Source organism: Salmo salar, chromosome ssa20 (genome assembly GCF_905237065.1).
Source record: "Salmo salar chromosome ssa20, Ssal_v3.1, whole genome shotgun sequence".
Classification (NCBI taxonomy): domain Eukaryota; kingdom Metazoa; phylum Chordata; class Actinopteri; order Salmoniformes; family Salmonidae; genus Salmo; species Salmo salar.
Window position 1 is genome coordinate 21,637,894 of NC_059461.1, and position 27,212 is coordinate 21,665,105.

Genomic DNA, 27,212 nt, shown 5'->3' on the forward strand with positions numbered 1-27,212 from the left:
TAGTGTATAAAAACAAAACACTTTATTACAATTAGGCTGAAAAAAATCAAATAAACTACTTTACAAGTACAAATGTTTTCCATTGTTATTTACATTTTTTTTTTTTTTACATCAATACAAAATGACATTTGAGAAAACAAGATACTTCATGTTTACAGTGTTTGGAACGTGCATTATTTTCCATAGAATATCTGAAAAAGCCACATCCAGATTGTATTTCATTTGTGTATTGAGTGGTTTGTTTAACTGTGATACAATCACTATTGGGGCAGTTTGACATGGCAAGCTCAAATGAGCTAACTTTTAAGGACACCTCTTTCAATGTTAAATTGGTACACTGAAAAAGGTTATGTGAATGTGTTTGTATGGATACAACTCTGCAATCACTAATGGCTCAGGGCTTTGTGTGATTTACATGTTTCACAATAAGCATGAGGACTGAAATCCTCACTTATCCTTCTGGTAGGCAATGCACCTGTAGTACTGATATTTAGCTACATTACTTGATCATGATATGATTGGTATGTTCTATATCTATAAACAACTAGGAAATTGCAGACATAAAAGGTAAGCATTAGGACACCAAGGAGGGCAGGAACAATGTATGAATATACAAAACATTCAAATGAACATTCCCCCAAATTAGTGATGCACCAGCCCATAGGCTCCAGCCACATAGTAACATTAATATATTCATCAATATAAAATGCATGAATATGCTTTTCAGATCTTTATTAAATGTTGGTGCAGGGGGAGGTTGCCTCCAGGGGAGACCTTCTGAAACAGTGGACAGTTACAGAACTGATGTAGAAAATTAACACTCTTGAAGACATGCCATTCCTTTAGCCAGGTTAGATTCAACACAGCCACCTCAGTCAGGACTTCACCGCTCTGCCAAAGTGAAAGGATCTCTTCATGTCATTGTAAGTGCATTTACACTGATGATATGGGCTCTTTGGCCTAGCTGAAAGGGGAGCACTAACTATTTCTGTGGGCTACTAGCTGCTGCCCCCGCTGGGCTTGGCCTGGTTCTTTCCTCTCATGGCCCCTCCGCGAGCCTGGCCCTTGGCTGGCTGCTGCAGCACAGGGGACTCGGCTGCAGCAGGCGCTTGGGCCTGCTGGGCCGGGCTGTGAGGAGAGGTGGTCTGGATCTGAGGCGAGGCGACTGCAGTCACCACCTGCTGCTGGAGAAGCTTCTGCTGAACCACCTGGGATGTGCCTGATGGAATCATCTGGACCTGGGGCTGGGCTGAGGACGCAGGCTGGGTCAAGGGGACCGTCTGGTACAACACAACAAGAGGGTGACATTAGACAGACGACAACTTTACCAGAATATACTGCCCTCTTGGTAGCTTTATTCACCATCATAACATTTCACAAGAGTTTAAAGGGAATGACCGAAATGCCAAAACGCATGAAAGCATTGTGCAATTTAAGCAAGCTGACTTGTATTTGAGTCACATGCAAGGAAGACGTGAAAGGTCATGACGCACAGTAAGCAAAACCTGTTACTTCTCATTCTTTATGCCTCATAAGAATCCTGTATAATTCTGCCCTTCTGTTGGGGCATAGTGCTCTTACCTGCTGTGGAGATGATACGATCTGCTGGATGTTGGCCACAGTGGATTGCCCCTGCACTATCTGGGGGAGCTTAGCCACCTAATATGCAAGGGAAAACAGTTAGCATTCCTCCCACCTCTGGATAATAGCCCTCTATACATGCATGACCCAGAACCTAAAGGCTAGTGGGTTGAAGTATCTGAGTAGTAGATGAGTGCATACCTGCATTTGCTGGGCCCCAGTGGGTTTTCCAGCCTGGGCGATGGAGGTAGTGAAGAACTGGGTCTTGATGCCAGGTTGGAGCTGGGTGGTGGCAGCATAGGTGACCTTCTGCTGCTGCTGGGCGGCCTGGGGACCCTGCACTGTCACCTGCTGGGTGCCCAACTGAGGGAGAGGACATAGAGCAGAACAAGGTTCACAACAAGATCCTTCTGACAAAAATGCATGGCAACTATTGACAGACTGGGTTGTAGTTTCATAAGTGTCACTTTCAGTTCAGATTAGAAGCGCACCTCTGACCAACCCATACCCTTATGGTAACAACAAGAGAACACTTAAATATGTGTGTGGCTGTGTAGACTGCGGTGGTTCTGTTTGTCCCTTGAGCCGCACCTTCTGCTGCACAGTGGCCGGTCCTTGCTGTGGCTCCACTGCTTTCTGCACGGCTGCCTGCTGCTTCTTCATCTGGTGCAGCTGCTGCACCTGCATCTGGGGGAACGGGGGCGGCAACACCGGCCCACCTACAGGAGCAGAAGAGAGACATAGTGACTCAGGGACAGGACAACAACCAACAGAGGGAGTGTGGGGGTATGTGTTTTTGTCCTAAGAGAAAAAGATTGAGTGCTTCAGTCTAATCAGTTGCTGAGAATAGGAGGGCTTCCCCACCTGTTTTCTGGGCCTGGCCAATGGCCACACTGATACCAGCCACAGAGACGGGCAGTGTGGTGACGCCAGCGGAGGAGACCACAGCTGGCACAGAGACTACGGGGGGCTTGGTGAGGGTCACCTGGGCCATCTGCCCTGGCTGGGCCTGGATCTGACCCTGGGTGGGCACCCGCGTCTGGGGTGGCAAAGACTGTTCTAAACACTGTTTCAATGGATCATTAATTCATCACGGTTACTTCTGGTAGATCATTATTCAAAATGGACACGTCTCAGCAGTGACATTGTGTGGCATTTACCAGTCTGAAAATAATAAAGATCAGCACAACAGTGGTACTAATCCCCTAGACCAGGCTACATACTGTAGAAAACAAACAAGAGCAGGGGATAAAGTTGGTCCTCACCAGTCTGGCCAGCTGCAGGTTGGCTACAGTAGAACCAGCCAGCACGGCCCCGGCTCTGGGAGCAGCAGCTACAGCAGCTAGCTGTGGGTTGGCCTGGGCTGCCTGGGGGTTAGCCAGCTGGACCTGGGAGGCCTGCTGGCCTGCCTGCTGCTGGCCCTGGGCTGCTGCCACTGCCACCTGCTGCTGGGACATCTGCATCTTCTGCTTGTGCATCTTCAGCAGCTCCTACAGTCAGAGAAAGAGTTAAAGTCAAGTTATATCTCAAGTGCTTTAACATCTTAGTATCTGGAATATAGTGCAGTGTGGTTCGCTGACTGTGATGCATTTTGCAATCGTGAATCCAATTTATGTGCATTCACATAGACTTGCAAAGTGTTAAACTTGCACTGCTTTGAGAAGGGGACTGAGCATCAGTAGCAGCTAATGCCAGGAGGCCATGCAGTGAATGAAGGGCTTCTTTATAGAGCACAGTACCTGGGGTTTTCCCACAGCCTTGATGCCTTGTGGAGAGGAAGCCTGCTGTTGTTGCTGCTGGAGCTGCTGCTGGCGGAGCATGTGGAGGTGGGCCTGAGTGATGGGCTTCCCCTGGGGCAGCTGCATGCCTGTGGCTGGGGACAAAGAGAGGGAGAGGAGTCGGATCACAAAACCAGGGGACAGGGCACTTTAATGATGTTGTTTTGTTGGATGTTTCCCTATGTTCTTTGAAGGGTTACTTTAAAGTTGGTGATAAAGGGCTATGAATTGATTGTTTGTATGTGTTCAGTGTGAATAATGTGTCCAGTACCTGGTGTGACCTGAGTGACCAGGGAGCGGGTCTGAGACTGCACTGGGGTCAGAGTGGTGGACACCACCGCAGAGGCGGTCACTGGGGTAATGGCCCTGACACCCTGCTGACCCGTAGCTATGGCGATCACCTCACCAGGGGTGGCAGCGGCAGGTACGGCTCTCTGCTGGGAGTGGACCACCTGGGCTCCTGCTGCACCGGCAGGCTGGAGGGGGGACAAGAGCACAGGGCCTCATGTCGGACCATTCACTCTGTCAGCAAGACTGAATATTTCTCAAACAATGGTGATTGTGTGTTATAATACAGACACTTGAAAGATTCCCTAGGAGTTGAGGGAAACAATAACAGGGTTAATACATAGTGACTTACAGACAGGGTGCCTGGTATGACTTGACCTGGTGATGCCAGCCGTTTGTTGGCCTGGAACGGACTTGGAGGAACTCCAGCCACTGTGTTCACAATCACGTTCCCCGCTACGGTGCCTGAAAGGGACAAAAAGGAAAGTATTTAAGAAATGACTATTTCATTACAGACCAAATGTTTTGTAATGATCAATGACAGTGCCATGAAAACCCACCAGTTTGAATGGTCGTCCCCCCAGCAGCATTCTTAATGGATCCAGCCTGAAAAACACAAGCAACGTTCTCGTAAAAACTAAATAAATCTATATAGACAGCTCTTGGTCTGACATTGAAAATTGTCTGGTTTTCCCCATTCTCACCAGGACAGCGGTGTTGGGTACAGCGGTAGCTCCAGTCACTGCAGGGGCCTGGGGGACTCCCGGGGCCTGGGCTTGGCCTACAGCGGGAGCCCCAGCCTGGGGTTGGGCAGCACCGGCCACGGCCTGGGGGACTCCAGCCTGCTGAGCTAGCTGCTGAGTCCTCTGCTGCTCTGCTAGGGCCTGGCAGGACAGACAGACAGATAGGAATGTTGAAAATCAGAGTGCGAGCACTGTCACACTGCATACTGCAAACTTAGCCATTAATCCAAAACCAGAGAGAACATACAGTAACAGTACACACCTTCTTCTCCTTGGCAATCCTCTCAGCACGTTGTGATGCCACCTGAATGGGAGGGAGGGGCTTGTCGTAGCCAATCCCACTTTCTGCCAGGACGGAGGCATGTTTGGGGTTCTTCTGGAATGGGTTCATCCCCAGACTTTGAAGACGAAGCAAACATTCCATAGAGTTAATTGATAGTTGCACACTAAGCATGTTTATCAAGAGGCTGATAAAACATACATTACATCATGCTACAGAGGAATGGTCATGTTGAGTGCTTACAGGGGTTTGATGGGGGGACTCCTCTTGCTGGCGATGATCTTCATGAGCTCAAAGCGGCTGTTGTAGAGCTGGATGTGTGTAGCGTTGTCATCCTGGGTGTAGATCTGACAGGTCCGCAGCGGCCGGCTGTTCTTAGACTGGTGAAGGAGAAAGGAGGGAAACTGGCCAATCAAGAGAGCTCTGTGAATCCAACAATATGACCACTGTAAAACACAAGAGTAGGGCAATGTACCTTGTATATGCTCTTAGTTTTCTTCTTGGGGTTCGCCTCATACACCAACTAAAACGAGTAACAAAAACGGTATGGGTTAATTATCTGAATACTCAAAACAACATAATGTCCAGCTGCCATTCAGGACTTTCGTAGTCATGGCTGCTCACCTTGCCCTCCTCCCGGGGGATGATGACGTTCTCGTAGCGGTTGCGACACTGCTTGGGCGAGCGGTAGATCCGGCTGCAGGAGTTGACCACGTCGCTGACCAGGTCCCAGTTGGGCGTGTGGGCCGGAGACATGATGGTTAGGTTCAGAGGGAGCTCCAGGAGCTGCTTCAAAGCCTGCCGCGGACAGAGAGAGAGGGGACACTTACTTCACTAACGGAACACATCATACTAATTTAACTACAACACATTTCACCACAATTACAAATATCTTAGCTTCTCAGTATATTTTAGTTCACCTCATCTGAGAGTACCTAGCAAACATACATTATGACAGACATTTCCACCAGGGGTAAAACAAGCCATTTCAGTAGCAGCCTGCTCAGTACCTGTAGCAGGGCCCAGTCTTCACTGATGAGCCACTCTGGGTTGTCCTGTCCGGCCTCCATGGCAGGTTTGACCAGCGAGGGCAGAGGCTTGGCGAAGGGCGCCTGCTGCTTCAGGGAGAAGTTCTTCTTTTGGTCCTTGCCCTCGCGGCGGACCTTGAGCATGCTGGCCTTCTCAAAGAGGGAGCGAGGAGGAATCACCGTCTCCCCATGAGCCTTCTTCTTCTTCCTGCCTGCTGCGGAGCACAAGCACATGGCTTAGGACAGAGCTCACAAGTGCATCACTACACACACAATGTACCATACTGTTATAGAAATGCAAAGCCTTACCCGAGGGGTCCATCTTGAGTCTCTTGTGCTCCTTGCGGATGTAGACAGGAGGCAGTTTGGACTCCGGCATGGGAGCAGAGTCGTACATCAGACAGATGACAGAGTCGATATAGATGTCGTTGTCATCCTGCGGTGGGGTAGGTGGAGTCCACAGCTGCAACCAGAACCACAGGTTAACATACAGCTGACAGGCTCATTGGTCATATGAGGCTTCACTATGACATAGCTCAGGTACTGTCATGTCTTGCTCGTTCTGAAAAGTCTGTTTTTTTAAATTATGTGTGTATTGTTATTGTATTGCTAGATATTGCTGCGTTGTTAGAGCTAGAAACATACACATTTCAATGCACCTGCGATAACATCTGCAAAACTGTGAACGTGACCGATACACTTTGATTTGATGTAGACATTATGCGACTGACTTACCGGCATGATTTCCGTTTGGCCATCTTCTCCATCAAACACATACTCCTGTTGAAACAGAGACAAGAGCTAAGCTCCCATTACCACGTAGTTACAATGGAAACTTACTACAGGCTCTGTTCTCTTATCTCAACACCGTGACCACCAGATGAGAGAGTGAAAACCTACCATGTTGTAAGCATCCTCTCTGGTGTAGGTGAACAGGTTCTCCTCGTCCTCAATGATCATCCTCTCTGAGTCTTCAGCCTTCAGTTTCTGGAGGTGCTGCATCTCCCAGCCTCTCTTTGCACACAACAGTCGCTCCTGAAATTCACATTAGTCATGAAATAATTATCAAAGTTGTTTTTAATTGTGGTCTGGTGCTACTTTGAGAATGCAAGGTCTTACGAGCTAGTAGTACCTCTGGATGTCTGAGAGAACTGTTTAAAGTCTTACCTTGGCAACATGTTCGTCTTCACTGACATGAAGATACTCCAGGTATTGCAGGGCATATTTTTCTATCGGCGTTAGCTGATGGAGTATAAGATTAAGACCATCCAGCTGTAGTTAAAACTGATGTGCTAGCTCCCTGGTATGTAGTCTACAACATACTGTAAGAAGGCACTTAATGACAGTTTATCACCTGGTCCATGACAGCACTGAGCTCCTCCAGCTGAGAGGGCTCTTCTTTGATCTGTGCCTCTTTCTCCAGGTCCTCCTCCTGACCCCCCTCCTCCTGCATCTCTGGTGGTGCGGCGTCCAGGCTGATGCTGTGGAGGGCCTGGATGTAGGGCCTGGCCACGCGGGGAGAGATTGCCTCAGAGGGAGACGGCTCCTGGTGCAGAACCACAAACTCCTCAACCTTCTCTCCAGAGCCGGCCTCCACCTCAAACAGGTCCTGGATGGTCCGCTGGACAGAGACACAGCGTATGAAATAATACAGTATGGGTTTTAGTCAGAGTGGGGCTGGGGTCTGGTTGGTGTGAGGGTAAAATATCCTACCTGTGTGAGTGGGGCTGGGGTCTGGTTGGTGTGAGGGTAAAAGATCCTACACGTGTGAGTGGGGCTGGGGTCTGGTTGGTGTGAGGGTAAAAGATCCTACCTGTGTGAGTGGGGCTGGGGTCTGGTTGGTGTGAGGGTAAAAGATTCTACCTGTGTGGGGCTGGGGTCTGGTTGGTGTGAGGGTAAAAGATCCTACCTGTGTGAGTGGGGCTGGGGTCTGGTTGGTGTGAGGTAAAGATTCTACCTGTGTGGGGCTGGGGTCTGGTTGGTGTGAGGGTAAAAGATCCTACCTGTGTGAGTGGGGCTGGGGTCTGGTTGGTGTGAGGGTAAAAGATTCTACCTGTGTGGGGCTGGGGTCTGGTTGGTGTGAGGGTAAAAGATCCTACCTGTGTGAGGAATGCCAGGGTGTAGTCAGTCCCCTGAGCAGCCACCTCTCTAATCAGATCCTTGGTGCCGTTCTTCAGCAGCTTCTCTTCAATGGAGTTCCCACTCTCCAGTCTGGGATACAAAACACCAAATTACCAACCTCAAACTGACTAACATTCCAGTTAGTCATCCTGATATGGTATGTAGAGTTACAGTTGAAGTCGGAAGTTTACACTTAGGTGAGTCATTAAAACTAGCTTTTCAACCACTCCACACACTTCTTGTTAACAAACAGTTTTGGCAAATCGGTTAGGACATCTACTTTGTGCATGACACAAGTAATTTTTCAAACAATTGTTTACAGACAGATTATTTCACTTATAATTCAATGCATCACAATTCCAGTGGGTCAGAAGTTTACAAACACTTAGCTGACTGTGCCTTTAAAAAGCTTGGAAAATTCCAGAAAATTATGTCATGGCTTTAGAAGCTTCTGATAGGCTAATTGACATCATTTGAGTCTATTGGAGGTGTACCTGTGGATGTATTTCAAGGCCTACCTTCAAACACGGTGCCTCTTTGCTTGACATCATGGGAAAATCAAAAGAAATCAGCCCAGACCTCAGAAAGAAAATTGTAGACCTCCACAAGTCTGGCTCATCCTTGGGAGCAATTTCCAAACGCCTGAAGAGGTACCACGTTCATCTGTACAAACAATAGTACACAAGTATAAACACCATGGGACCACGCAGCTGTCATACCGCTCAGGAAGGAGACGCGTTCTGTCTCTTAGAGATAAACGTACTTTGGTACGAAAAAATGCAAATCAATCCCAGAACAACAGCAAAAGGACCTTGTGAAGATGCTGGAGGAAACAGGTACAAAAGTATCTATATCCACAGTAAAACGAGTCCTATATTGTCATAACCTGAAAGGCCGCTCAGCAAGGAAGAAGCCACTGCTCCAAAACCGCCATAAAAAATCCAGACTACGGTTTGCAACTGCACATGGGGACAATGATCGTACTTTCTGGAGAAATGTCCTCTGGTCTGATGAAACAAAAATAGAACTGTTTGGCCATAATGACCATCGTTAAGTTTGGAGTAAAAAGGGGGAGGCTTGCAAGCCGAAGAACACCATCCCAACCGTGAAGCACGGGGGTGGCAGCATCATGTTGTGGGGGTGCTTTGCTGCAGGAGGGACTGGTGCACTTCATAAAATAGATGGCATCATGAGAAAGGAAAATTATGTGGATATATTGAAGCAACATCTCAAGGCATCAGTCAGGAAGTTAAAGCTTGGTCGCAAATGGGTCTTCCAAATGGACAATGACCCCAAGCATACTTCCAAAGTTGTGGCAAAATGGCTTAAGGACAACAAAGTCAAGGTATTGGAGTGGCCATCACAAAGCCCTGACCGCAATCCTATATAAAAGTTGTGGGCAGAACTGAAAAGGCGTGTGCGAGCAAGGAGGCCTACAAACCTGACTCAGTTACACCAGCTCTGTCAGGAGGAATGGGACAAAATTCACCCAACTTATTGTGGGAAGCTTGTGGAAGGCTACCCTAAACGTTTGACCCAAGTTAAACAATTTAAAGGCAATGTTACACTCAATTAGTATTTGGTTATGTAAACTTCTGACCCACTGGGAATGTGATGAAAGAAATAAAAGGTGAAAAGGATTATAATCTCTACTATTATTCTGACATTTTATATTCTTAAAATAAAGTGGTTATCCTAACTGACCTAAGACAGGGAATTTTTACTAGGATTAAATGTCAGCATTTGTAAAAAACTGAGTTTAAATGTATTTGGCTAAGGTGTATGTGAACTTCTGACTTCAACTGTGTGTTACCTATAGATGTGGATGTCCTTGAAGCGTCCGATCTTTTCGCACCACTCCTGGGTGCGGGCGTCCATGCTGGGGTTGAGGTCTGTGTCGTAGAATATAATGGTGTCTGCGTCGAACACGGTCCCCACGGCCGAGCAGCAGCGGTTGGTCAGGATGCTGCAGAACACCTGTCTGTTCCTGTTGAAGGTCTTCATATGCTCCTGATGGGAGGGAGATATCGTGAGAAACCGAGAGAGAGACAGATTAGTCCTAAGGAGAGGACTTCAGAGTTGTATCCTATTCCAATACTCCAATTAAGATAATGGTATAGGTAGCATTACCTCGTGACCCTGACCAATACTTGTCTAACATCTACAAAACACATGGTATAGATGGTTGGAGAGGTCTAAATCCTACAAATTATTGTATGGTTTATGATAAGAGTATATCCTGCATCAGTGACTGGTGCGCTGAAACTGAGCATTTCTCCACAACTATACTTTGTCTTTTAGACAAATGAAGACACGCTTCCTCTGCTTCAAATGTTACAAACCAAACACCTCCGGTATAGTTCACTCAGCTAACCGACAGAGAGACGAAGGAGAATTAAACAAGAGGTCGGTTAGACAAGAGGCAGACACGTCTGATTGGACAGCCAGAAAATAAAAATAGCAAGTGTAGCAGAAACAGGTTTTTCAGACGGAAAATGAAACGGCAAGTGTAGCAGAAAAGTAAAAAGTACAGCACTAAAAAAGCCCAATAGCCCCATAGGTTCTCTAGAGTTGCCACTGTGTGCTTCTCTTAAGGCCCTAGGAGGAACAGCATCCAGTAGGGAGGGAAGAGAGCGTAGTACTCTGTCCCCTTATAGTGCCAGAACACTGCACTGAATCAAGAGGTCCCAGTGTTAGACAGGGAGCAACAGAGAGAGAGGCAGGGCTGTCACTGAGTGAGTGTACTACAATTAACCCTAGTCATGCAACACAATAGAAGTCTCTGTGTGTGAACTCACTATAACACAGGCACCATAACTGGTGCAGCGGATGACTTCCTTGGTACAAAGGTGTTTTACCTGGCGTTCCTCTGTGGTCAGGCTCTCGTCCACGCGGATGTATGTGAGCTGCCGGTGGTCCAGGAAGGCCTCCAGGATGTCCAGCATCTTCACCATCTGTGTGAAGATGAGGACTCGATGATTCTCCGACCTCAGCTTCTGGAGCAGAATGGCCAGGGCCTCAAGTTTACCTTCGGTGGAGAAAAAAAATATGCACATTTTTGCGTAATTCGAACAATGTGTGCAGCCCGCACACCAAATGGACTACCTATGTTGAGCCAGGCTTATAGGAGAGCCTAGAGCCCTGGCACACAAAGCTAAATATAGTCTTCTGCTGAGCTCACCTGAGTCCATCTGCATGAGCTGCAGGTCTGGGAACTGGAGCTGGTGTCCAGAGGCCAGGCGGTGGATCTCTGTGCTGTGGGGGGCGGCAGCCTCCTGGAGCCTGCGACTGATCGACTTCTGCTCCAGGCTGTAGGGAGCTGGGGGATTGGCTGCATACAGGTGAGGGGGAGGAGCTACTGCGACAGGGACAACACATGATAACCTACAGAGAGGAGAGAGTTTTTTAATGACTTTAAGAAATACAAAAGGCTATATGAACTCAAGTAGGCTTTAACTCAATTCACTATACGCAAACTTAACTATATTTTGAACCAGGGTGATCACGTCCATCCTGAAATAAAAGTTTAATCTGACAGTGATGTGAGGTGATTGACCATCGTGGGAAGTTGGGTACCTGCTGACTAGGTGGCTGCCAGCGTCCTGGCGGTGTGCGGAGGAGAGCAGGGCAGACTGGAGGTGTGTGGTGGTGGCCACAGGGGTCCTCTGGGCCCTGAGGCAGCTGTCCCTACCCACCCACCTCCAGCCCCTGGGGCTCAGGGCAGAGTGAGGAGCCCCTGGGGTCACAGAGCAGGCTTGGAGCAGGTCAGCCCCGTACAGGACACTGCGGCCACAGCGCCGCTCGTTGGAACTGAACAGGCGGCTCAGAAGCTCCTTCAGCAGACGACTCCTCTCCTCTGACGACTCCTTGTACATGACACACAAGAACGGCATCATAGTAACATTTCATCGCTTTGGTGAGAATATGGATCATGGGACTACAGAAATATAGGTATGTGTTTTCGTTTCATTTTCTACTGTGTTCTACCAGTGCCAGTTCTACCTACCTGAGGGGCAATAGGAGCAGCAGGGGCTGGCTTGACACTCACCCCTGAGGCTGAGACTTTACAAGTAAAGGGAGAAAGACCATTACAGCACAACCACTGTCAGAATAGTGACTATAGAGTTGTAAAGCCATGACAGCAGAGACAGTGATGTAATTATTCAGGCCCTATCTGCACTATTCACAGTTGAAGGTGGATGGCTTACCTTGGTGGGTTGGGGTGGCTGGGGATGGGGTGCCAGGTGTGGAGGAGGAGTTGGAGACGGGTACAGCCTGAGGTACCGTCTGCATGAGCATGGAGCCCTGAGGCCGGAGGATCTGCTGACCCGGGGCCGACACTATCTGCAGGATGTTACCTGTACCACCACACAACCAGGCACACAGACAACACGGAAACCTTCAAACAGCTATTTAGGGTAATCACCATTTAATTTCATCACTCTCTAAGTAAAAATGTCAATACATGTAACATTGGTTATCCAACTCTAAATATTTATATGATGGGGACTTTGGAATAAATTACATGGTAGAGAGAAAAGTAGCATCTTTGTTGCAAGTGATTGGAAATAAGGAGAGTATGAAATGTTGGGTGTACATTACCGAGTGTACCTTGGAGCTGCAAGGGCTGCCCCGTGGTGAGCTGTCGGAGCTGGCTGGGGGACAGGGTGAACTTGTTGCCCTGAAACTGCAGCGTGACAGGGGTCTCAGGCTGGGAGATCCGGTTCTGATTGCCTGCTATGGACGCCAGCTGAGCTATTTTCACCACATCTCCACCTTCAGGAGGGAAGACACACACACACACACACACACACACACACACACACACACACACACACACACCTCTAGTCAAATAACACCACAGACCAAAAGAGGACTGCTGTCAGAAACAGTCTAGCAGTGCATCATCAAAAAGACAAAATAAAGACACGTTTGATATTTCAGTTAGTTGAAGGGTGAGGGAGACTAGACATGCAGAACCAGGGTGGGTTAATGAGTGGGACGAGCGTATGTAGCTGCACTCCACAACACCAGAACCATTGTGGTTGCTAATCTCTACCAAAACCCGAGGGGGAAAATAAAAAAAAGAACAAGTCATCTTCAGGTGCTTTTTTTAGTTAAAGCAGTGGCTTGCACTTAACTGCTTTTTCAACAACACCTACTGCAGGCATGCAATTAGACGATGCACATTTATCCAAATGATTGCCCAAAAAGACCTGTATGCTCTTTTAAAGATACATTTTCTGGCTAGAATAGTTTTAAATGCTATAATTTCTGGAGTTGTGTGTCGAGTTCCTATTGAAAAGGTAACCGTGTGTGTTCACACTGGGTGTAGGGACTGGCCTGAGGTTAGCAGTGTGTGCGACCATTTACACATGCTTAGCAGTGCACACCTTCAGAGTCAAAATAAACCAGAAAACAACATCAACAAACAGAGGATCCAAAGATTTGGGAACCCTTCCTGCAGCTGAGCTGATAAGAGGCAAAAATATTAGTAAAATGGGAGAACCAATATTTAGGGGTGGAGGGAATATCATTTTCAAATGGTTAAAACAGTCTTGTGTGGTCTATCATGGCAGCAGACGTTGGGTTGTGGACATGCAGGTTTCAGAAGAGACTGAGGAGGCTGTTGGGGATGCTGCTGACGTGGCTGTAGTTCTCATTTTTAAAGTGCTTTTTATCTTCACTCAGTGATACGCTGCAGTAAAATAGGACAATGGAAATGCCGTAGCTGTAAACCTGAATATGTTTTCTACCTTTAAAAATATATCAAACAATACTGTTAACATGATAAAATATTGTAATACTATAATTCCACCATGACAGACTTTTTTCAATATATTTACACAGAAAGAAGTGCTATTTCTTTAAAAACCAAGACCCAAACACACATCAGCAGTGTCCCAGAGAGAGAGAGGCCTGTTGTCAGAGCAGCCCTATCTGTTGAGCTGAAAGTGGAGGGAAACGTTGGAGGGAGGGGAGGGGGCCACTTACTAGGCAACCTTGCCTGGGCCTGGGACGTTAGAACCAGCCTCTGGGGAACCAGGCTGGGCTGGATGGCATGGGTGGGGCCTAGGGATGGCCTGTGGACCTGGACAATGCCAGGCAGAGTGGGCTGGGCTGCGCCACACAGAGCCTGGCCCAGGGCCACAGTCCCCACCACATACTGGCCAGTGGCAGCGCTCCCAGAGGAGGCTACAGCAGACCCAGTGGTGCCGGTGGCAGGAGAGGTAGTCTGGGCTTTCTGAATAGCTGTCCCAACCACTGTGAAGTACAAGGGGGTTTGGAATGGGCTAACTGTTAGGAAGGGACTGAAACAACGTGTCAGTTAATTCAACAGCACAACTCGAGGGTGGTGGTCCATCAGATAGCTTTGGTTTATACCAGTCTGGGATAGATAGGTTTAGAGCAGGGATGGGCAACTGGCAGACCCACTTTTGTAAGCCCGCAGATCAATTTCCAATGATTATAATTTTTTGGTTATGGAACTCAGTCGGGTGTCTCAACTTACTGTGGAGAGTTAGAATAGTATAATACACAAAGTGCAAGTTGGAAATGGGGTTGTGAATCAGCAGTTTTTCTCTTGTTATGTCAGTCAAATAAGTAGCCCATGTCAGTAAAATGTGTAGACTTGCAGGAAATTAGCTATAAAACTACACATTTTTCTCTCCGCCACCATGGCAAAATGAGCAGAATTGCATGAAATGAGTTATAAAATTGCTAAATCTTCTCTCCGCTCCATAGCGAAATATGTAGAATTGCAGCAAACTTGTTTAAAAATGTGTAGATGTGCAGGAAATTGACTATCTCACCTTACTTTTTCTTCCTCTTCACTGTCAAGAAGGGGGCACCTAAAATATGTTGGTTGCAAAATTTCACTTTGGGTCCCCAAACAGTTAGGGCCGGCTCTAACCTCATGTGTGCACACCCGCGAGCCACGGCAGCCCCTCATGATGAGTTCCCATTTTTGATGGCCCCCACCCCCATCAAAGTTGCCCATCCCTGGAGTCAAAAGAGGATGTCAATATAATAACATATTCACCTTCGACTTCTTCAGAATACATTTGGAGTAGTAAAATCTTTTGTAGATTTTTTTCCCGAAATTACATTGATGACCCATCTTTTAAAGTTACACGTGCATAAACCAGACAATTTCAAAATGTAATGGCGGTAATGACACAATATGCAGTTAGTTTAATTAACTTCACTAAAATGACGTTTTTAGTGTCATGACAGACTAAAATAACACATGCTTCACAAAACATTATATGGTAGCATCATGCGATTATCTGTGTGATACACACTGCAAAAATACTGTAAATAATCAATTGCAGTTATCAAAACACATTAAGATAAATGTTTGATTTACTTCATCAAGTTATTCAACTTGAAAATAGCATGAAACTTGAAAACAGTGTGAACCCATGTGCATACCAAGGTGCACCCTTGTTATAGGGGTCTATAGTGAGGTCTTACTCTGTGTGGTGGTAGTGGTGGTGACAGGGGACTTGCCCCTGGTCTGGGCTGACTGAGGGGTAGTGGTGGCTGGAGGACGCTGCTGACCCACAGTACTAGTCATGGGCACTAGACCACCCTCTGGCTTGGTACCATACTGCACTGGCTGGAACAACCTGTCAATGAAATCATAGATTCAATGAAAAGGTCAAAAGTCAAGCAACACAGCCTAGCGCTGTGAGAATTCGAAAATATACTTCATTTAGCATTTTCGTCGGAAACAGAATGTAATCATCCATGTCATGTGGTGTGTATTAGGGTTTCCATGTGATGTGAAAGGTAGCGCACAGACCTCATGGGTTTGATCTTGCAGGGCTTGGGCCTGGCCGGTGGGTCCGGGGCACTCTGGATCTCCTCGATCAGCTGACGGGTGACTTTGAGTTTGGGTAGAACCTCCTCCGTCTCGTAGCGCGTCAGTCTGTTCTCATTACTGATCAGGTCAAACAGGGACAGGTCCAGGCTCTATAAAAAGACAAAAGGAAAGCGTGTTCTGAATCTCCTATGTAGGTGGGGACTAAGTTATCAGATAAAGACCTAGATTTAAATCAAAACCAATCTAATCAATTTCATTGTACGTCATTCAGGTGAGCAGTACTAATGAAATAGAATAATCGGAATAAAAACCCTCAGGAGTTTTTAGCTGTGTGGTACTGGCACCCTCCTAGTCCTACCGTGCGCTGGTCCTCCTGTAGGGCTCCCAGCACCAGCGAAGGGGTGTTGTACTGCAGAGAGGAACACACGTAGGAGCTGCTGGTCTCCCTGATGTTTACCAGGTCTGGGTGGTTACAGATCCTCTGCAGCTGCAGCAGCACCTGCAGCACACTTACAAAATGACCCGGCTTCAACGCCTCCTGGGCTCTAGGGGTGGACAGAGGACAAGACATTCAGAAACAGGGCAAGTGAATTTAACATCTGCGCAACCATGCTCTGTTAATAACCAAAGAATCATGCATTTCTACCGTTGAACCTGTGCTCAAATATTCAGTCTACGAGAATAGGACCAAATGCAATCAGGTTTTCCATACATTAGGCTGAGGAACTGTGGTGTCTGGAGGCCCGACTCACCCTGGCTGAGTGAGGATATCGTCATACATGCTCCTCTGTCTGCTAGAAAGGCGACACTTGAGGATGTGTTCATACTTCTTAGGGAGCTGCTTCTCCACGTCCCTCTTACAGCGCCTCAGAATGAAGGGTTGGATCATCTGTGTGTGTGTGTGTGTGTGTGTGTGTGAGTGAGTGAGTGAGTGAGTGAGTGAGTGAGTGAGTGAGTGAGTGAGTGAGTGAGTGAGTGAGTGAGTGAGTGAGAGAGAGAGAGGATGTCGGATCAATTGGTAACTAGGTATGAACAGCTATGCCCTGGAAAATGGGACTCATAGTGACCACCGATGTTAAGCAAGATGTCTTCTTTAATGATGAAACACACACATTAGGAATGAAAGAACCCTCAGATAAACAACTTCACACCAGAACTAAACTGCCATCGATATTCATGATAACAGGGACTACTGACAACCTCCAAACACACAAGGATGAGAAAGATGAGCGTTTGGTTGTACCCCTACTGACCCTGTGTAGGCGAATGACCAGTTTGTGGCAGTAGTCCTGGTTCTGGTCTGTGCCTGGCTTGACTGGGAAGTCTGTGTAGGGTCTGGTGATGCCTGGCAGGAGGAAGTGGATCATGGTCCACAGCTCCTTCAGTGTGTTGTGTAGTGGAGTGTTGATCAGGAGGATCCTCTGCTGACTGGAACACAAACCACAATAACACATCATTAGCTTTTGTTGTTTCTTAGTCGCAATAATTTCAAACGCATGGAAAACCACAAGGTCAAACCACATTTCAGAGTTTAGCCTTCATTTCATGCTAACTAAGCAGTCACCAAAAAGCCCTCGGCAGACCAGTCTGTGTGTGGGTGTAATCACAGAGCTAACCTAAAATAAGAGTTGCTCACCTCTTGAGAGCAAAGATGGTTTCCCAGTGTTTCTCTGACATATTCTTAATGAGCTGCACCTCATCCAGGACCAGGTGTTTCCACCTCCTTCTCAGGAAGTGGCTCTGGTCCTTCAGCAGCAGCTTGTAGGACGTCACACACACATGGAAGCTATTGGCCTCCGCCCACCACTGGAGACACAACAACACTACAAGTTATGGACAGACAAATACAAACTGGTATACAAGAGCATTTGAAATAAGCCAAAAAGAGAAGAAAATGTACATCTTTATGGCACTGTATTCATGAGAAGTGTCCATGATTTACTGTGTCACATTTGGTGCTGCTGTCCTGCCCAAAGTCTCTCTGCTGGAATGGACTCAATCTCATGGGTCTGTCTATTGAAAAAGGTCCTATTGAAACAGATCATTACTAGTTACCCTTCTCTTTGCTCTGCGTTCCTGTCTGTTGCCAAGGTAGAGGAGGATCTTGAGGCCAGGACACCAGCGTTTAAACTCCATCTCCCAGCTCAGCATCTTACACGTCCTCACCACAACTAGGTGGGGGCCCCAGATAACTACATTTAAAAAAAATGAATTAAGTCTTTATGAATGTCTACATACATGTTTACATACAGAAACATATGAGAAGCATTGAATAACCTATTTCAGCATTACGTTAGATTACCCTCTTGACAGGCCAGATGGGCCAGGTAGGCCACAATCTGCACGGTCTTGCCCAGTGCAGTCTCGTCTGCTAGGATACCGTTGAGGTGTTTCTTGTGGAGGCTGGCTAGCCAGTCCACTCCGATCTGCTGGTACTCACGCAGTGATCCGTGCAGCAGGAAAGGAGCCTGGTTGCGGACCTGAGATATATAGCAAAGGGTCATAATGATTCCCTGTTTGTACATAGTAACCCACTAACTGTCATCTTAACTGTAGATTTCAATTCTAAGCAATTTTGCCATTTCATTAATCTTGCCAAATTCCACTCATTCTCAAACTGGTTACATGACACCCAACAGTAAACCACTGGGTCAGTGTGAGGCTGAGATGTGAGGACTCACAGAAGAGGTGGTCCTGGCACTGCCCTTGGGTAGGATGAGTTCTGTGGCAGCTGCCACCTCTGCTATGTCCTTCTTAGGCTTCCCGTCAGCACCAGGGGGGCAGGCCTTGTCAGAACCTCGATACTGGTCCACACTGAGCAGAGAGTCTATCACTACAGCCTCATGGGGGCTGTCCAGAGAGGACTCCATATCTGAGATAGAACAATAACCACATCAGCACTACAGAGAGAACACCACCAGCCCACAAATCCTTTTGCTTTGAAACTAATCATCTTGGCATATCAACAATCACACGGCACCGAGCAAGACGGGTACACAGAGATGGAGTTTACATGTAGAGTTTAAGTGTACCTTCAGTCTCATCCCGGTCCTCCTCATCACTCGGTGGGGCAGGCTGGGGCCAGTCAAAGTTGTCAGCGTATGCACCAGCATACTGCTTCACCAACGCATCCAGAGGCATCTCAGCTGAGAACAGTACAAGACAGAGAGGAAAGGCTCAGCATAGACAAAACCAAAGGGGCACTTATAAACATGACATGTTTTAAAGAAAACACCATTAAATAAAGGTCATCGGGCTAAATCCATCACTGGTTCTGGTGAGAAAAAGGTGCGTCATGCTGACCATCTTTAGCCAGATCTGCCAACTCTGCCCTCTGATCAGCTGCCACCTCCATGGCTTCCTGCTCCTCTATGGTGCTCTCCTCATCCTGAACTGTAAGAGAGAACATAGCCATAGACAAGTTACAGGATAACTTGTGTTCAAACAACTGTTCAATGCAAGAGGGCACCTGTTGGCACCCACCTGCTCAAAGCCTAAATAAAATGACATCTATACTGAACACAAAAATAAATGCAACAATTTCAACAATCTGAGTTACAGTTCGTATAAGGAAATCAGCCAATGGAAATAAATTCATTAGGCCCTAATCTATGAATTTCACATGACTGGGCAGGCCTACCCACTTGGGAGCCAGGCTCACCCACTGGGAGCCAGGCCCAGCCAATCAGAATGAGTTTTTCCCCACAAAGGGGCTTTATTACAGACATAAATACTCTTCAGTTTCATCAACTGTCTGGGTGGCTGGTCTCAGACGATCCCGCGGGTGAAGAAGCCGGATGCGGAGGTCCTAGGCTGGCGTGGTTACACGTGGTCTGTGGTTGTGAAGCCGGTTGGACATACTGCCAAATTCTCTAAAACAACGTTGGAGGCGGCTTATGGTAGAGAAATTAACATTCTATTCTCTGGTAACAGCTATGTTGGATATTCCTGCAGTCAGCATGCCAATTGCACACTCCCTCAAAACTAGACACATCTGTTGCATTGTGTTGTGTGACAAAACTGCATATTTTAGAGTGCCCTTTTATTGTCCCCAGCACAAGGTGCACCTGTGTAATGATCATGCTGTTTAATCAGCTCCTTGATATGCCACACCTGTCAGGTGGAAGGATATCTTGGCAATGGAGAATTGCTCACAAACAGGGATGTAAACAAATTTGAGAGAATAAGCTTTTTGTGCGTATGGACAATTTCTGGGAACTTTTATTTCAGCTCATGAAACATGGGACACTCTACATGTTGCGTTTATATTTTTGTTCAGTATATTTTGGACACATACCTTCTTCAGCCAATGAAGTGCTGGACTTTCGCTTCCTTGATGACATAGTGGGTTCCTGTGAATAAGATACATTTTAAATAAGCGTCATACCACCACCAAAAAATATTAGGTTATGTCTGGACAATTTTGATAACAAGAGCCAGTAAGTCAATGCAGCACCTACATCTTTTTCAGCTTTATCTGCTGTCGACTGAGTAGGTTTAACATCTTGCCCTGTGACACAAGGAATAACCAATATATTCAATAGACGTTATATGAAAGTTAGCTTGTAGTAAAACCATTTCAAAAGGCTCTTAAATAAACTCTCACCCTTACTCGATGCTCTCTGCAGGCTGAGCATTTTCAGTCTCTTCTCATAAATCTCAAACTGTAGTTTTATTTCCACAACCTGAGAGAAACCAAATGGAACAAATTAATTAGGATGGACAGAGTGGATCGCACTCTTGAAAATAATAAGGACAACAATGGAACAGTTTTCACATCAAGAGAAACTTACCTGCTCAATGTTGGACCAGAAGAACTCCACCTCTCTGGCGATGGTGCTAGCAATGTGACGAAGTCGCAGTTCTTCCTCTTTCTTGAACTTCGCTTCCATTTTCTTCTGCTCGTCATGGTAACGGGAACAGGTGCGAACCAGCTGGGAAATGGGGAATATGTCATATGCAGTTATGATCGTGTACTGAAATCTTAACAATGACAGTACTGGAGTAACAGTACCGCAAGAGGACTACGGCATCATACCTTCTTGGCAGCAGCCATCTTCCACCTCCTCTCCTGGGCAAAGTCAGCTGCCATCCACTGCATCTCCTCCAGTAGGTAGTCCCAGTGGGACTTGGGCCGAGAGGACTCCATGAGCTTGGGCAGCCTGCTAGCTGACCACTGGCCCTCTTTCCTCAGCTCAGAGATACGCTGGTGCACCTGGCTCTCCTGGGGGGTCAGAGGTCACATCATGAGCAGTCTGAACACTGAAGCACCTGATCAGTCTGAACACAAAAGCACCTGAAAGACTATGAAATACAGTCTGAACACAAAAGTTCTTGCACAGTCATAGGTTTTTCTGAACCAACTCCTCACCAGTTTGGTCTGCTCAGCTTGTTTGTCCTGTGAGCTCCCTTCTGATGACTGCATACCTGAGCCCTGACCAAAGCCACCCATTTTGATAGTGGAGGTGCTGTTGGGCCCGGCCAGTTTGGACTGTGTGGCAGGGGTGATGTTGGACCCAGGATGGCGGAGGGGGCCAATGGTGTGGGGGGAGGGGAGTGAGTTGGGGACATTGAGGGGGGCAGGAGATATGGAGGGGTTAGACAGGGAGTTGATCATCATTCTTTGGCCAGGTTGGTTGGACTCTGCTCCAGGACGAGCAAGAGCCACAGTCTGATCAAGGGAGGAGAGAGAGAAGGCAAACCGTTGATCTACAAACCGATGAACACAACCAAAAACATGCAATGTTTGGAAGTTATCCTTTGGACTCACCGCCTGTCCTGGCTGCAGCATGGGCTGAGGCTGCTGTAGCTGCTGAGCCTGCATCTGGAGGTGAAGGCCAGACTGCATCTGCTGCTGGAGCTGTGTGTGGGAGTTTACTGGAGCCATGATGGGGCCGGCCCCCTGCACCTTCACCTGTAGCAGGTTGGCGGCCTGGGCTGAGCTCTCCACCAGCTGTGACTGCTGAGAGAGAGCCATGGGCAGGCCTGCCATGGAGAGGGCGCCCTGTGGGAGGCGACCTGGCAGCTGGGGGGGAGGGGTGTGCAGGCTGGCAGCGTTCTGCACCGGAGGCCCTTTAGACGGGTCATAGAGCGGCTGGTTCTGCTTCTGCCCGGGGATCTGAACCGACTGTGGGTTGGGGGGCATCCCGCCTGGAGCACAGTAACCAAGTCATAGGGAAAACAAGGAAAGGAGCAGAGAGAGGGAAAGAATAACAAGGTGTGGCTGTGAGTTACTGTTAATCTGTCCATACCAATCCTGCTCTCTGTAAAATAACGGCCTGTTAAAAACACTACACTCTGCACCGGACTGAGATTCAGGTGAGCACTGAAGGGTGACAGAGGGGGACTGAGCAGTACTCAGGCCAGAGGGCATTTTGTGCCTCATTCTTAAGCCAATACATTTCAGTACTGACTGAACGTGATCATCAGATTCTAAAATGATAGTGTTTACTGCTCCATCTATGGTACCAGCGACCCAGAACGTCTCAATTGGATGTACTATGAGTCAACAGCAGTGTATTTCTTACTGTTGACGAAGGGAGAACATTCATGAAAATTATAAAGAACAATGGTTACAGAAGAAACAAATCCATGTGATCATCTACATGTCCTTCAAATAAAATACTACTTTTGTTAATGCAAAAATAAAAAAACATTACCTTTAAAATGTTAAGAGAAGAGAATGTGATTAAAACAGCAGAACTAATCATGCATAAAGAGTTTCAGCAGAGGGACTGAGAAGAAAGGGTTCAAAATCAAATGAAAACAGAAAATATTGAAAATAAAAAACAGAGGGGAAGAAAAAAGGAACTAATGTGAGCAATCACCATCACAAAAACACCATATGTTCAGCATGCATGAAGCAAGGTCATGCCTAGCTGGAATGCTGGCATATACTTGCCTCTAGTTTTGGGGTGCACAGACCATAGCAAAGCAAAGCAAAGGAGTGAGCAGGAGGACACACATGGGATCTTGCAGACAGCAGGGCTGAGCGGAGCTGTGCACACAGACTAAGCAGCACCTGTCTCTTACCTCCCTGACCATCACTCACATCATCCCCTAGATCACATCAACACCTGGCCCTGACATACATCACGCCAACCTGTGACATGACATGACTGCACCAAGCTTCCTCCACACGGCTCCCCTCCTTCCTACTACAACTGGGGGGAAAGAGGCCAAGTCAGAACGGTATGCCATGGAAACAGATGGGGGAAACCAACAAAGGATGAGCATGATGGAACAAGAAAAGGAAACAATGGATGCTCTTGATGACTGATAACTGAATTTAGTATTGAAATGCATTGTGAATCCATGTTGACAATGCAATCACGGACAACGGAGAGGGAGGGGGGTGCAGGAGACAGAGGGATGAGAATGATGAGTAGAAAAAAGGAAGAACAAAAAAGCAATCATCGAATGAGCAAACATGCCTCACTGGAAAGATACATTTTGTTTTTTCCCAGGGTTCCTCCTTTCTCACTTTCCGTGATCCGCTTGCGAATTAGCCAAAGCTCCAACGGCACAGGAAAGTCCGTCCAAACAGACGCTCGAGAAGAACACATTTGACAATAGAAACGGATGGAGACGGATGATCAATAAAACATAAAAGTCAAATCATAAGACATGGCATCTTCCCAGAGAGGCTACTCCTTTCTTCAGACTTTTTTTCTTCTTCCCCATTTTATCCCTTGTTCTAGAGAGAGAGCGTGCTGGGAGAGCTATGCCTGAACTTCCTGAGGCCTGCTGGGGTGTCTGTCCAGCGGATGGATGAAGATCGCTTTGTTGATGCTGCTTTGAGGTTTCGTTGGAGACAATGGGACGCTGTTGGAATTCAGTTTGTCTCATAGGATTGAGGACACGTCCAGCAGCATTGAACAGAACACATAACGGCCTGGTAGTAGCACCCCTACCTTGCGCTGTCGGCATAAGCTGCTGGAGTGGAACGCCAGGTGATCCTAAAACACCAGGATGCTGGAAAATCATTCCATGGCGACCAACTTCAATCCGGGACCTCTTAGCCTGATCTGGGATTTAAAACACACAATACCCTCATAACGGGAAAAAGACACTCGGCAAACAGCAATTACTTTCTGTACGCCATACAGACCACCTCTCCTTCCTCGGGTTAAGACTTCTACACACAGCGCTAGAAGATGCCAAATATCTAAAAGCAGAAGCAATTTGAGGTAAGAAAACAAAACAAGAAAAACTAACAAAAAGAACGAAAAGGGGGAGGAAACAAACCAACAAAAAGGCCACGGGAGTGTGCTGTCCTTGCCCTACCTGCGTGTGCCATTGCCTGTTGCCTCTTAAAGGCATCCATGTCCCCTGGGTTTGTCATGCTGCCAGATGCTCCCAGGTGCACCTGAGGAGACATATCCAAGGGTTAACAAGAGCTTGGATACAAGAGATCAAAAAGGGTCTTCCAAGAGATAAAAAAGGAAACATTTAAAAGAGACAACAATAAATCCGTTCCATCCGCTCTGTTTAGAGGTTGCAGTCATTTGGTGCCCCATCACCGTTCTTCACCTGGAACTGCTGCTGGGAAGAGAATGCTGCTGAAACATTGGGTGGAAGCTGTGTAGCTATGGCAACTGGTGTCCCCGCCTGTCCATCCTTTCCAGTGACAACCTTGACCTGGGAGTAGCACAGAGATTTGAACTAGATTCATGTAGCCTAAACACAGGATAACAAGTCGAGGGGTTCTGAATATAGGACTTTAAGACACAATACAACAAGATATCAATCAATTCTGTAACAGTACCTCGTCATTGATGACCTCAGACTGCTCCTCCTCTTCCGATTCCTCCTCAAGGTCCAGGTCGTTCTGCCTCAGGTAAGTGAAAAGCGGGACGCAGGGCTTCTTCTTGAAAGCCAAATAGTCCATCATGTTCCCCTGGAGGTGCTGGAGGAAGAACAGTTCAATCAGGTAGTCTTTGAAGACCTCCTTCAGACCCTCCATCTTCTTAGTGTGTTGCTCCAGACACTGCTTCCTCAGCTGAGCCACTTCTGGGTTGGAGGGTGCAATCTCCTCCAGCTTTTTGGGTATCTGTTTCTTGATGGAGCCCATGCTCATGCCGGTAGGCGTGAGGGGGAGATTGGGGATGCCTTGGGGAGGGTTAGTGAGGGAAGGGCTGGAAGGAGGAATGGTGGAAGGCATACTGAAAGACGCTGTGGCAGCTGTCCCCACTCCAGTTACCACACCCAGAGTCTTCTCAAATATCATGGGCCGCGCCAGCTGCCCCTGGATAATACTGCTGATTTGAGGTGGCAAGTTGGAAGTGGTGATGTGGCCTGGGCTCCCCAGTATGGGCAGAGCAGTGCCACTGACCACAGGACTCTGAGGTCCGAGGTGGTGGATGGTGCCTCCAGTCTGTGAATGGGGCTGTGACAGCCTGCGTTCCCGCACAGAGCCTGGTGCCCCTGGGGAGGACAGCTGCAACTGCACCTGCCCAGTTGTGGTTGGAGCCAGCTGTGTCAACCCTGTCCCCTCTTGGTAAACAAAGTGCCCACTTCCAGATGGACTGATTTGTCTCACAAGCATGCCAGTATCAACAAAACGTGTTGGGCTCTGTCCACACACACTCAGTCCTGTTCCGGGTGCCCCAGGTCGCTGGAGGGGTACTGGGTTGTGCTGGGTGGGACTTTGGGGCTGCATGGATTGGGGCAGGGGTGAGGTGACTTGGATATAGGAGGACGGGGCATGCTCAAACCTCCATTGCGGAGCTGTGTGTTGGAAGCCGGGAGAGCCTGGGTTCTGGAGGGGGAGCGGGGTGAGGGTGATCTGTTGGTTGCCCGTCACCATTTGACTGACATTTTGTAAGGTGATGTTCATGTTCTGGCCTGTGACAGGGCTGCGGCTCATGATTATCTGGTAGTTGGGTGACTGGGGGGCTGAAGGGCTGGCTGCAGATGCAAACGTGGTCACAGGTGATTGTGGGTGGTTGGCTGTTGCCTGCTGTTGAGTAACTGCCATGGTCTGCTGCTGCTGGTCTTCTGCTTCAGATCCAGTGATGGACTTGGATCTCTGAAGTTGCCGTTGCATATGCTGTTGTCCACTCCCATGGTGCATTGCGTAACACTTGCTTTATGGGAAACAATACCTGCAGCGGGTAGACATTATCATCAAATCATTTAGCCAATATTGGTTTCATATTTTAATGGTCAAAACTATGCAAATATGTATCATTCAATCAAACATTGACATATTCTTGTATCAATGTCAACCATTAATCATTCTGTACATAATAACTGTAGCTATTTGACGCTGTAACATTACTTTTCATTTTGACAGCTGTCACAAAGATCAGTGAATGGCTTGGCAAAGGTAGCCTTTCATGAATGAGTTCCATCATGCAAGCTAGCTAGCTATATTTGACGTGTTTTATTTGGTAAAGAAATAAAGGAAGACATCCTCTGACAGACGCAGATGAGCATCTAGTTAGCTTACTAACCATGTTGTTTGCAGAATTTAAGACAATGTAACAATACTATTTGAGTTTGCTAACGTTAGCTAGCTAGGTAATAATAGCTGCCGAGCTATTTCATGTTATGAAGCTAACTAGTTCACGCCACCTTCATAGCCAACAGCATAATAAACAACTAGGCTGCCTGTCTTTTCAAATGAGCTGTAGCTACAGTAGTTAGCTAAACTATGCTTATGTTGTTGCACGGCCTTGTCCTAACTCATATGTGATAGCGCTAACTATAATACTACAGTCGAGCATTATATTAGCCAAATATGCAACGTTGACCATGCATTAATGAAATGTGTATTTACGTTGTTTACAAAAAGCTTTTGAGTCAACTAGCTAAATGTCCAAATACTTGGCACGCGTAAGGCCGATATTCCGCTCCTTCCCTCGGATAGCGTGCTACTAGCTCGCGCTAGCTAATACGTTAGTCGATGGGTAAATAGACGGAACTAGCTACTTACAGCAAATACAACTCACGCTGTAGTGTCATCAACCAAAAAGTATTATTTCAAAATAAAGAAAAAATGTATGAAATGTAAATACTGCTATACGGAAATATTACATTTAATGTTTTGGACATATTTCATTCTGAAACATGGCGGTGGCCACCTTACATTTTCAAGGATCGCGCTATCGAGGATCCTTGGGCCGTCGCCACCCTAAACCTTAACCCCTAACCTCAGACTAACATTTACCATAATCCTTAACCCTAACTCTTACCTTAACCCAGGGATCATCAACTCGATTCAAGAAAGGGACGATATTTTCTTGAGCGGCTGGTCGGGGCGGAACATAATTACAATTTTGTAGATTGCAATTGACCGCAAGGAGCACAAACATACATCATATTTAAAGCCGTGCTTGCATGTGTATATCATCATCTGTCTCTCTATTATGTGTGGGAATACTTGGGAACAGATTTGCACAATTAAAATCACATGGGGGGGGGGCAAATAAAACCGCATTTGTTGGGGTACCCTGCCTTGGTGTGCCCTGCCACTTCAATGGAGTGACGTCAGGTTGACTGTCCCGAGGATCCCTTATAGAAGTTTTAATCTATTCTTTGAAGAACCGGAAGCAGTTCCGT

General features: G+C 47.2%; 1 protein-coding gene and 1 non-coding gene across 17 annotated transcripts; both read right to left on the bottom strand.

Moving 5' to 3' along the window:
- LOC106579917 (E1A-binding protein p400) lies at positions 1–27,006 on the bottom strand. Of its 16 annotated transcripts, none has more exons than XM_014160290.2 (53): positions 26,846–27,006; positions 24,415–25,753; positions 24,180–24,287; positions 23,934–24,015; positions 23,561–23,674; positions 21,418–21,797; positions 21,019–21,318; positions 20,686–20,871; positions 20,441–20,581; positions 20,254–20,332; positions 20,108–20,157; positions 19,945–19,999; positions 18,951–19,040; positions 18,680–18,793; positions 18,329–18,519; positions 17,950–18,127; positions 17,703–17,839; positions 17,284–17,453; positions 16,901–17,075; positions 16,400–16,536; positions 16,006–16,192; positions 15,627–15,796; positions 15,296–15,450; positions 13,814–14,083; positions 12,422–12,595; positions 12,028–12,177; positions 11,826–11,881; positions 11,396–11,685; positions 11,001–11,203; positions 10,678–10,847; positions 9,633–9,829; positions 7,798–7,909; positions 7,053–7,319; positions 6,866–6,940; positions 6,599–6,733; positions 6,434–6,478; positions 6,008–6,161; positions 5,681–5,913; positions 5,295–5,468; positions 5,146–5,193; positions 4,914–5,050; positions 4,653–4,788; positions 4,352–4,531; positions 4,208–4,253; positions 4,000–4,112; positions 3,631–3,835; positions 3,321–3,454; positions 2,847–3,071; positions 2,446–2,647; positions 2,173–2,300; positions 1,783–1,944; positions 1,582–1,659; positions 1–1,280 (listed from the first exon to the last, which is right to left on the bottom strand). In XM_014160290.2, the coding sequence occupies exons 2-53, from the start codon at positions 25,720–25,722 to the stop codon at positions 999–1,001; spliced, it is 9,288 nt and encodes a 3,095-aa protein (XP_014015765.2). In that variant the 5' UTR covers positions 25,723–25,753; positions 26,846–27,006; the 3' UTR covers positions 1–998. The 16 variants fall into 16 exon arrangements, 15 of the variants coding, with proteins under 15 accessions (XP_014015765.2, XP_014015767.2, XP_014015771.2 ...); XM_014160292.2 differs by lacking the exon at positions 26,846–27,006 and adding an exon at positions 26,740–26,784; XM_014160296.2 differs by lacking the exon at positions 26,846–27,006 and adding an exon at positions 26,587–26,773 and having other exon boundaries at positions 20,260–20,332.
- On the bottom strand, positions 10,396–10,525 carry LOC123729365 (small nucleolar RNA SNORA49). The gene has a single exon (XR_006761151.1). It is a non-coding gene; the product is annotated as a small nucleolar RNA SNORA49 (small nucleolar RNA).
- Positions 27,007–27,212: the final 206 nt, after the last annotated feature.

What these genes read in the sequence shown, in the direction of transcription:
- LOC106579917 (XM_014160290.2), bottom strand. Translation starts at nt 25,722, where the DNA reads ATGCACCATGGGAGTGGACAACAGCATATGCAACGGCAACTTCAGAGA. An exon ending in CTGAGGTCATCAATGACGAG is followed by an intron (nt 24,288 to 24,414) that starts GTACTGTTACAG and finishes TGCTACTCCCAG; the next exon opens with GTCAAGGTTGTCACTGGAAA. An exon ending in AAACTAAGAGCATATACAAG is followed by an intron (nt 5,051 to 5,145) that starts GTACATTGCCCT and finishes CTCCTTCACCAG; the next exon opens with TCTAAGAACAGCCGGCCGCT.